General features: G+C 43.4%; 1 protein-coding gene across 19 annotated transcripts in view; it reads left to right on the top strand.

Moving 5' to 3' along the window:
- The window catches only part of Mp (collagen XV/XVIII-type protein multiplexin), a 66579-nt gene that overhangs the window by 2459 nt on the left and 52906 nt on the right, over window positions 1–11214 (top strand). For 13 of the 19 annotated variants that reach the window (XR_011442717.1, XM_070279849.1, XM_070279844.1 and 10 more), the window contains exons 3-4: window positions 7512–7618; window positions 8013–8551. Coding sequence is in view for 12 of the 19 variants with exons in the window: in XM_070279849.1 (XP_070135950.1) it covers window positions 7531–7618; window positions 8013–8551 (627 nt within the window). In the remaining 7 variants the exon portion in view is untranslated. Of the gene's footprint in view, window positions 1–7511; window positions 7619–8012; window positions 8552–9139; window positions 10285–11214 lie in introns of those variants that run through there. The other 6 variants (XM_070279854.1, XM_070279853.1, XM_070279852.1 and 3 more) reach the window with 3 other exon arrangements.

Below are 11214 nucleotides of genomic sequence, written 5' to 3'. Positions count from 1 at the left end.
GGACCTCCCTTGCAATCTAATGATTATATGAGATCTATTTCCCATATTTTAGTACCACTTTACAATCATTTTGATTAAAATATTTCCATGTGCACTATCGCAAAGTAAACTCTTAAATCAAGTAGCCGGGTAACAAAATTAAGAAAATATATGCCGCAAAATAAACAGCCCGCAGACAGGCAGAGCGAGTGAACAGGTTTGGGGCATTAGCGCGGCCTTACACTGGGATTGACTTTTCAGATGCATCCCAGAGGCAGTTGCATCCCACAGATACGTGTTCGCGGGCCAAGTGAAAATAGCTGTCCATGTCCGTGTCCATGTTTACATAAATATTGGCTCGCAAGTGTTGCGCATAATTGTTAAGCAAGATTAGCGTGAATTATTGGCGGTGGGCGTGGCATGCGGGCATTAGGATTAGCCCTAATCAGCATTTTTTACTCGAGGCTCCATCCATTCCCACGTTTTCGATTTTGGGCCATATCTGTGCTTCGAGTTCAGAGAATTCTGTCTACTGCAAGTTGCGCCCTGAATCATCTGCTGACCTTGCGATGCATCTCGTTTCATTGTCTTCCCGATCTCTGGTTGCCTGGACAATGCCCATTGTCCCTGGCAGTTTATGCCTTTCGATTTCAGTGCTCTTCACAAAGCGATAAATTGTCAGATGTTAGCCTGTCATTTAAATAATAATTTAAATCATAATTCCCTGTGATTGCCCGGCGTTTGTATTACTACGTCTTCATCACCTCCGAGAGCCGAGTCCTATAATTATTCGGAGCCGATATGAGTCTGCCTTTTAATTGCCCTTGTATGAAAGCTATTAGCGATAGCTATCTGCGGCTAAAATGTATCAATTTAATTTATGCAAAACGCCTGAGCTGGCGCCTCGGATTGAGTCGCGCCCGGAATGAGCTGCCCGTGTTAACAATAATTGGCGGCAGTCTCTTTAGAGCGCGTGCGCAACGCAACCCGTTTAATCTAATCGCAGACCGTGGGCCGGCTTGATTTTTATAAATAAATTTTTATTTCGGGCCGATCGCAGCACTATCTGGCAGGTCGATCGAAAGACAATTAGCCAAATAAGTCGCCGGCCAGGTCCTAATTAATTGGCATGCATTGTGTGTGTTGCCGGCTCTTGACGGGCTGCCAAGTTGGCCGAAAGGCGCGACTTTTGCAAAGGAGTTATGCAAAAGCTGCAGTTCTCGATTGTAAAATCTCGGTTTTCGATTTCGAGTTGGCTACCATAAATCTTGAACATGGATTGCAGTTGTCCTCCAATCCGATTTATGGAAACTTTGCGCAAATTGAAATTCATGCATACTCATTCCGCGGACATCAATTTGACGTAATGGGAATTAGTTTACATTTTACGACTATATTTTCGATCCGGAGTTGTGGAGCAATTACTTCAAAAATATATATACATACCCAGCTGTAGTCTAGGAAACTAGTTTTCTGCCTAATGAGCACAGATTTGAATTTATAAATCGATTAAAAGAAAATGTAAACAAACACGGGCTAGCAATAAATTTATGTTTTTTCCGTGCGATAGCAGACATTATTTATTTTTAGTGAAAGCCATAAAAAATTATGAAACATGGGGAAATTATTTGATAAGAATTTAAGACTAGGTCTTTGAACCTGCCTATTTTTGTCGATTTATGCGCCTTTTTTCTCCGAGTGTAGTATTCAGATTTTATTGAATGGCTTGGAATTTTCAAGGTGGTCTTCACAAAATGCATTAAGATCTTTCAGCGGATTAGATTGATTGCGTAATCCTCGAATTTATTTTTACGCAGATTGGACATTTCAATTAGAAGTCGTATATATATCCGATTTCGCTGTTTCCAGGGGCCCTAGCCATATATTTTTAGACACTTTTGATTTAGACTATCATCGGACAGGCCTCTTCCGTCATAAATTCACATTTAATGCGTTTCATTACAAAACATGGGGAAGGCGTCTCTTTGATGGACCAGCTGCTTCAGCTAACTCAGAGATAACACTATGAAGTCATTGCAGAAAAAATCTATTCATATTGCTATTGCTATAGAGCGTATATATGCAATGTGCTAGGCTTTATATTTTTCTTTCTTGTTATTTTTACGTATAGCCGCGACAATGAACTAAATACGCGCTGGACGGCGCGACGTGCTAGCCGGTTAATATATTTATTTATTACTTCATTTCATTATCTCCGGCACGGACACGTCAATGGGTAGCTTCGCCCTGGGCTACTTGGGTTGGGGGTCAGAGGGTATGCTCCTTGGAGCAATAGCCACGTATGGGTAATGCGAACTTAGCCGGCGAGTGTGTGACTTATCGACATCTAGCGTGGCTCGGCCTGCCGCTTCCGTTTCCTGCTCTTGGCAGACGAGAGCCATTCTCTCGACAACTCGCTACTTAACCTTTCAAGGAGGGCCAACATCCTAGCATCCCATTAGTCCCCCACCCTGTCAGCGCATTGATTATTAACACAGGACTTTTGGCTTTATTGCCTGGACTGGCGTTCGGGTGCGTGTCCCGGCCAGAAGATGGCCCTCGAGCATCGGATTGCCCTCGCAGTCGAGCTAATAGATTTTTTGTGTGTTTATCTGGTGACAGTGGGAGCAGCACTCGGTGATTGCCAATCAACTCCAATCAAATGGGTTTCGTCTATGTTCCTGCCCGTAAGCTGATAAGGGGCTTTCGCATCATGCATCATCACAAATCCCGCATCACGCATACGCCACCGGAACCCTGACCACAAAACTACATACAATGTGAAAAATACATAATTCCTGAAAGAGCCAGCCAGACAAAATTTAACAAAAGCATTTTAATTTTATGCGAAAATGAGCAATAGCAACTGGACAGATAAAATGGAAATAAACCGGAACGTTTATAGGACTTTTATGGGCCATCCCGTTGGCTGCTGGGCCCTACATCTGTTGATGCCACAAGGTCGGCGCTAGATTGCTAGAACAATTTCGAATCAATTACCTCCCTGACACGCAGCTGTCATCGCGGACGTTAAAGTGTGAAAATTTAAGCTTTTTATAGAGCAGACTTTTTCGAAATTAGGGTATCACTTTGGCGACTTTTTCCGCTCCAAACATTTCTCGTGAATTTTCCATGAAAATAAATAATTTGTCTATTTTCTTCGTGGCCCGCCTAGCGTATTGCGCCAGAAATTTTATGAACTTTTGCTCCATTTCGAGTTACTTGGCTGGCCAAATGCCAGGCAACGCCAGGCGGAGACAGAACGGGGCATGCAACAAACTAACTGAATAACTGAGGAGGCACAAAAGGAAAGGGCTTAAAGAGGACATCCAGCCAACCTTGAATCCCGTGGCGAGAGCAAGAGTTCAACTACCTATTTTGGGTTTTGCATTGCCAGGGATCGTTGATCAATGGTTGCCTCCACAAGTGGCCAAAAAAATTACATTCAACATGCAAGATAAGCGGGCAGAGGCTATAAATAACTGCAAAGCATTATAATGACAGCAATAACGAACACGCTGATGCTTTGGCGCTCCCCATTCATCAAGTTCGATGGGACACGCACTGCCTCAGATCCAGAGATCTCCCATCCCAACATCATGATGCCCCCCGCCTGATGCACATTTCATTGAACTTTTTGGCCGTCCACGCCTTGGTTTTTGGGATTGCGACAACATGTTGCACATGGTACATGGCACAGGCCTTCCAGCTAAGTGCAATATGAGTAGCACTCGTCGCTTTCAGATTATTTAAATCGCCCCTCGGCAGCTGCCATGCACAGGGAGAAATTAGATGAATTCCTTCCTTTTTATTAGTAAGAAGTATAGACCCTACAGATTCCCACAGTGTACTGACCCAAGAGGGAGCCGCTGCTGTACTTCACTCCCTTAGGCATTTGGCCAATTAGGAAGACTTCGAATTAGCCACGTTCTTTGGCGGCAGATGGGGGTCGGTATGGAATTTATATTGAAATAGATCTGGGAAGGCGGATCATCGGTAGGTATTTATAATTTGTGTTTTGTGCCATTTTGCGTGTCTGGCTATTTCACTTTTTATGATTCCCGTTTCCCGACATCGCCATTATCAAGGGAATTAACCCAAATGCTAAACACAAATGCTAGAAGGAATCATAAGTCAGTTGAGTTTTTTCGCGAAATGTTACAGAGAAATATTTACAGCAAAATTTATTGGCATTTTTCAGAGAAAATAACTCATAGTGCCAGCGTCAGAAATCCTTTAAATGATTTGCAAAAATATTTCGCGTTGTTTCTCTTCAACGCCTGTCACGGGGATATATTTTATTTTTGCCAATTGGGCTCATCGACCTCATAATTTGAGGTACGTATGAGTGCACACAGATTGTTGGAAATTAAACAAAAATAAATCGTTTGCCAAGTTCAAAAACAAAAAGTTAGCGGATAAAGAGTTCAAATTGGCTCATTAACTTTCGAATCTGGTGTGTTTCTATTGTGCAAGTGATCCATGTGGGCCCTGATCTTCCATTTGTTATGATTATGCTTCTGAAACCGCATCCCACTCTTCGCACCGTTTTGGCCAATATCGAGTTACGCCTGGAGATAAGCCGATCCGGTTTATCTCAGCGTGCAACAGTTGGCCAGCTTGGGTTTCGATGCATTCTTTTGCCTTTTTATGAAGATTTAAGAGCTTTAGGAGTTTTTAGTATTTTCCACCTTATGTGATCGCATGCCAATCACACTTTGATGGGCCTTTGTAAACGTGTTAGCCTTAAAAACAAATCAAGTCAAATTCGGCATGCAAATTGCCAAAAGGGCGGCGTTCCAAGGCCAATAAACGTCTTCAGATGTCAGCCTACTCTTTGGAAGCCCCCGACCTCCGACATGGCCCGGCAAGTACATTGCAAGAAAAATTGAAAAACATAATATCAACAAAGCTAATAGTTCACTTAGGGGCGCAGAACCGTCGAGGAAAAGAGCTAAGGTTAAGGTGGAATAGTGGAATACTCTTCATGTCAGACACTAAGGCTCTAACATTTCTGATATGACAATAGCAATAGAAATCTAAAGAAGAGTATTTTATTTCAAGACTTCAATAAATAATAAAATAAAACACCATCTTTGATATAACCTCTGGAAGTGCAAGCCCAGACAACCGATTTTTGCCTTTCTTGCTGTCAGAGCAAGTTGGTTCTTCGGATGACATACTGGCACAGTTTCCTTCACCTCGGTGGCCCCCTTTGGGTCGCACTGAGCCGATTTACTATGGAGAATAAAATTTTATTAGAATATTCCACACTTTTTTGTCTTGCGTGAGGTTTGGGGGTTTCCCTTCATTGGGTCTCCGTTGGGTTTTAAATGTGCAACGCTCTGACGACTTTCGAATGTGATGGGCTTTACTTTTTACGACCCGGGACTCGGGGTCGGAGTATTTTGATTTAAAACAAAAAGTGTCCAGTATTCGCAGCTCACGCAACAGTTGCTTCTGCTAGTTTCAATAAAATTTTATCGGTTATTGATTTCTGGAAGTGCATATGGTGCCGGCCCAGGATGATCCGATCGGGGCGGATGCAAAGCGGAAAATCATAATGACTCATAAATACGGAATATGAAATACATGAAACTTTGATTTGGGCCACACAGAGCATTTTATTTATTATGGCTCTGCTCTTCCATTCGACACTTTTGTTTCATTTACATACCGCTTCCCTCCAACCACGCCCTGTTTGCCGGTTAGGCCCCAATAATCGTCCGTACGTGCGACCCATTCTAAACAAACGGACGGAGTGTTCTGCAATCTCTGCGGGAGCCAGACAATTGCGTTACCATACAGTTGGGGGGGACATAGTAGTATCGAAAACCAGGAAAGAATTTTAGTCAATGTGTCTAAGCAAATAAAATAATGAAAAATTCCATAAGATAAATATTACTGATAAATAATATCTTGTTAGATATGATCATGACTAGACTTTCTTAAGATCATGAAGATATGAGATTATTTATCTCTGCACAGGTAGTATAATCTTTCCCGCCACTGTCTCCCCTTGAGGATCGGGAAAGGGGAGACTACCAGGCCTCTGACATTGGCCACGCGGTCTGTTGCACGTGCTTGGCGGCTTCTCGTCTGTGAACTGCATAAACGCTGCCTCATTATGTCAGGGAGCCAGTTGCGTATGGAATCTCCCAGCCACACCAATCCAGACAGGAAAGACACGGCATAACCAGAATCGCCAAGAGTTCGAATTCCTTCAAGGGGATTGTTCAATTTTTACGACTGCTTGTTCTGATATTTTGCTTTTTTGGCGCCTAATGATGCCATTAAGTGCTCTGGGCAGATTGTAATACAAGCTGTTCCCCGAAATAAAGCAACAATAAATTTGTGGGGATTGTAAGAATTCCGGTTGGGGTAATTCCTTTTTAAACAAGTGACGCAATTGTGTGATAAGTTCTAAATAAAATTTAAGCCCAATAATGACGAATGGTATGTGACTTTGATGTGTCAGCAGGGCCGTGGTGTTTTGATCTTGGAAGTGTTTTGGGGGATGCTGTCAGTGGTCTAATTGAGACAAGAAAACACTTTCACTTAAAGCTCACAATTGGGAATAATTTGCATGCCAGACCCAAGAACATCTCGCTCAGTTCTTGATGTAAGCCCCGCTTGATAAATATTAATTGCCAGCCTCTGTCCACTGACAATTTGAGGTCAGCGGCCCAGTTCCCGTCAGTATCGTGAGCAGTATCTGGGAGTTGGCGCCCATTAATTGTGTTAGATTATGCCCACACATGGCCGTAACAGAATGGGTTTATCAGCTGCCCTTGGCCACGGACAATTACCCAACAAGTAGCAGCTGATCTCAAAATGATTTATTGACAAAGTTTTGTATTTTTGGGATAATGCCTCACACTGATCTCTGACCCGGCAGCGACACAGTGCCCCTCATAAACAAAGTAGTTTTAATCTTTTCTGGGTTACATTCGATTATAGGTGTGTCCCCGTTGCTTTGTAAACAATATTTGTACTGACAGAAAAATGGTGATTAAAGTACAGAGTAATTACCATTATTTGGCAATCTCTTCAATCGATCCAACTCCCCCGAACGACGCCTAGACTTGTAGACTTCCTCCTCTTTAAAACCGAATATATTCTGAGCCAAAAGAAGACCAACCGCAAAGTTATTGTGTGGCTTCTCAATGAGCTGCCAGTATCTTCTGGGTGTGGGCGATGGATGGGCTGGGAAGAGGGCTTGCGGTTGCAGCGAGGTTGCAATTACAAAATTTAGTCGTCAGAAAGCAGAGTTGGCCCAAACCGTCTGCATATGATTCCAGCCATCGAGTCAAGTGTGCAGACTCGTGTTACCAATCCCCGTGCCAATAATTGCGGCCGGCGGGAAATAAAGTGTCTGCGGTTGGTTTATTTCCACGCACATGCTGGCCATAATTTTGGCTGGGCCACCTTTGTGGATTGATATTGGGCTTAAACTGGAGTGGCTTTCAATCACTTATACTTTCAAACTGCAGCGGAAGTTGTTAACTAATTTTTATCTCCTTTCTTTTCAGCATTCCGGCTCAGATCAAGATGCAGTGGCTATTTCTGGTCCTGGGACTGGCCTCGACTCTGCCGGCCCTGGTCTTTGGCTCGTTTCTGAATGGCCAGTCCATTAAAGGTAAACCATTATCTAGTCAAGCGACAGATTATAACATAATTTGTTTGTACTAACAAAGTTAAAAAAAATAATAAAAATAATGCAAATAAAGGACGTGAATTATACGGTAACAACTTTCCTTAAACTTTTATTGTTTCAATAATTATTTAGAAGTAGTTTTTCACATTATTTTAGATATCATTAAATATATCTTTAGGCAAAATATTTATATTTTATTATATTTTCTTATAAAAGCTAAGAAGCCCTAATTTTTCTACATGGCCACTAGAAATCATTGCATACTTCGAGGCTTTGTAAAAATGACTATTAGTCACTAAACATTGTAGCCTATATTTCGGAGCCATTCATATGAATTCTGAAAAATACTAATATTTTAATATTTTTTCATTTTTAGATGCTCTGGCCGAATACACACTGACTGACATCTTGAATAACAACCAATTTTCGGGCATCGAGTTCGGGCAGGCGGAGGACGGGTTCCCCGCCTTCCGGTTCCTGCCGACGGCGGACGTGATGTCGACGTACCGCATGGTCCTGCCGGAGAAGCTCTACGAGTTCACCATCCTGATCACTTTCCGGCAGAGCTCGCTGAAGGGCGGCTACCTGTTCAGCGTGGTGGACCCCGGGGACCAGGTCGTCCAGCTGGGCGTCCACTTGTCTCCGGTGGTCAAGAACAGCTACAACGTGACGCTGGTCTACACGCAGGCCGACCAGAAGGTCAGCCGCAAGCTGGCCAGCTTCAGCGTGGCTCATGTCCCGGACAAGTGGAACTCGATCGGCCTCCATGTGCTCAGCGACCGGGTGGGCTTCTACTATGACTGCGAACTGCTGAACACCACGATGGTCACCAAGGAGCCCATCGAGCTGGTCTTCGACTCGGCCTCCTTCTTGTACATAGGCCAGGCTGGCCCCACAGTTGGCGGAAAGTTCGAGGTAAGTTCTACGGCGGCCAGTTACCGTGTACTATTTTGATCTTATTAATTCATTTTTTTGATCAATGGAATAATTTTCGAAACGCACTTCAGAGCACTTGTTTTGTTGGCCAAGAATTAATTGAAGTGGAATTTTATTACAGCAGGGGGTGGCCAAGAGTTCAATTATGTTAAAGGGGGACTACAACATAAACTATATGGTTTGGAAATCTAAAAAGATAAAAACCCATAAAAGATTCTAAGAGCTTTAATGTTTTCCTTTGATGTTTTTCTCTGTGTACAGAGGTCTTCTCAACAGTGAAAGCTTTTCACCTCTCTAGTGGCGCCAAAAGGCCATCTGGCGGTGGAAATTTCCAACCCTTAGCACCCTTAGTTGCCACTCGAAAAAATCCACTCAAGGATTTTTCTCTCGTTGAAAGGAAAATGAAAATGGGAAAATCTTACTCTCATCCATTTGAGCTGCATTTCGAGTTGTCAGCAGATTTCTCTTCAAACACCACTCGGCTTTTCAAAACCGACCGACGGTCGTTTGTGTTGTCTGTGGCACGAACAGATTGCCGTGATTTGATGGGCCTCCTTGGGCGGCGGGAGCGTTTACCTTTCAGTTGCGTTCGCGTTTTCCAACAGTTCAGACCGCCACCGGGTCGGGGCTAAGATGAATTTGTTGTTGCCTCCGTGCGGTCCTCGGTGCTCGTCATTGCCATCGACTTCGACTGCGACTTCGCCTTCGTCCTTGCTCCGTTTGTCTTCGTCCTGCGTGTCGGGCGTCGTGAGTGCGGTGGCAGCTGCTGGTCTAGCTGCCACGGATACTACGGATACTACGGCTCCAAAAACAACTGCAAATGGAGCTCGTGTGCTGGCTTAGCGGCAAAGAATGAAAGTGATTTATTTGGCCAAATGAAATACATGCTCCGCTAAGATTGCTGGCCGAGACCGAAGTATATCCTTCACGAAAATCGAGTCAATTAAAATTCAATTATGCGAGCAAAGATGAAGGAGAGGCCGCGCAAGCGTTTGAAAATTCGACCGCTGAACTCATCCTGACTGAATCGAAAGTCCACAACTGCCATTTAAGTGTTCCCCTCCTTTATATCTGGCACTATATGTCCTGGCAATCGATCATATCATTGAGACGCACATATCGTGAACGAGCTAGACATATCCCGAGCTAGACTGTGTACTCGAAGTACTCGTAATCAGCAATTACTTTTAATCCTTGTTCTAACTAGTTGTTGAGTGTTATTTGTTGTCTGTTGTTGTTCGCGGTGCCGGTGACTTTCAAACGGGAAGCTCCTGCTGTTCCTGCAGCCAGCCTGTTCAAACGGAAATCAATCAATTGCACAATACCGGAGTGCATGCGGTGTGAAAAAGTGAATTAATTGCACAGAACGACGTCAAAGCTAAGAAACACAGTGAATGCAGTTCGAACAATAAAAAAAAAAAATACAATAAAGAAATACGTACATATATAATTGGAAACGAGACCATGTGCTGTCATTTGTAATTACAAATGAGTCTGACAAAAAAAAACCGCCACATATAGCTCGCAATTGCAATAAATTTTAAGGCAAAACTCATACCTATAAATAAGGCAAAGTATTTGCAATTAAATTATCTGTGATTTTTCGTCAACATATTAAATATTTTCGCGCATACCCAACATAATATAAATAAAACCCAATTTGTAGCATAATTTAAAGTGAAAAGTGAATCCGAAGTGCGATCGGCCTGAAGGTAAATATCAGAAATGTCAGGATTGCCAGGACGACGCACTCTCACACACAAATGGTTTTGGGGAATCTGGCGGGCGCATAAATTATGACAGGCTAGGCCGGGTCAAAATCCTGCCACTCAGGACATGTGTGCAGGACCTCGTGGATTGGCTGGGTGCCTTGTTGCTGGCGAGCCTAAATCAATGGCAAACTCATTAAAGCGCCAGCGAAAACTGTTTTCCCTCCCATACCCTCCACCAGCCGCAGCCAGAGCTCCCGGCTTTCCCGCTTTTCTCGCTCTCATTTCCCAATTCCCCACTTTTCACTTCCAACATTCCCACTTTGCGCCTCTGCATATGCATATTAAAGCAGCACGGGGCGTATGCGTAATATTCGTATGTGCGATATATATCTGTGTGTGTATTGTGGTATATATATATACATTTATAATATTGTGGGCTGTCGCTGCCCCCGGCACTAGCCGCCCGCCGCCTGCCTTTTGTCTTGGAAGGTTCTTCGCATATGGCCGAGAGGCTAAGGGAAATACGTTTTATTTATTAAATAAAAATGCTGGCTGCGCTCCCATTTGGCCGGGTTGTTAATGGGCGCGAGCACAAAAGCCCGACTGTTTTTGAGGATAAAGCGAAAGTTAACCCTTTACAAAGACGGCCCGCAGACTAGACAGGACTCCTCTTAGGACTCTTTGAGATTTTTGCCTTAAAGTCCTTGGCCATTTAGACTGCACTTAATTGTTTCCCTGGTATATGGAAAATTTCAATTACAAAACAAACTTTGCTTGCATTTCGTAAGTGATCATAAATATTCATGCAATGTTTGGCCGTTGTTTGCAACTTTGACTTTCACTCCTGCCCCGGCCCCCGCCTCCGCCCCACTCACTTTCCATAATACGCAATTTTGATTTTGATTTGTAAATTTATCAATTTATCATCAT

The sequence above is a fragment of the Drosophila bipectinata genome, chromosome 3L (genome assembly GCF_030179905.1).
Source record: "Drosophila bipectinata strain 14024-0381.07 chromosome 3L, DbipHiC1v2, whole genome shotgun sequence".
Lineage (NCBI taxonomy): Eukaryota > Metazoa > Arthropoda > Insecta > Diptera > Drosophilidae > Drosophila > Drosophila bipectinata.
The sequence above is the reverse complement of the archived record's forward strand: the minus strand, read 5'-3'. Positions and strand labels throughout refer to the sequence as shown.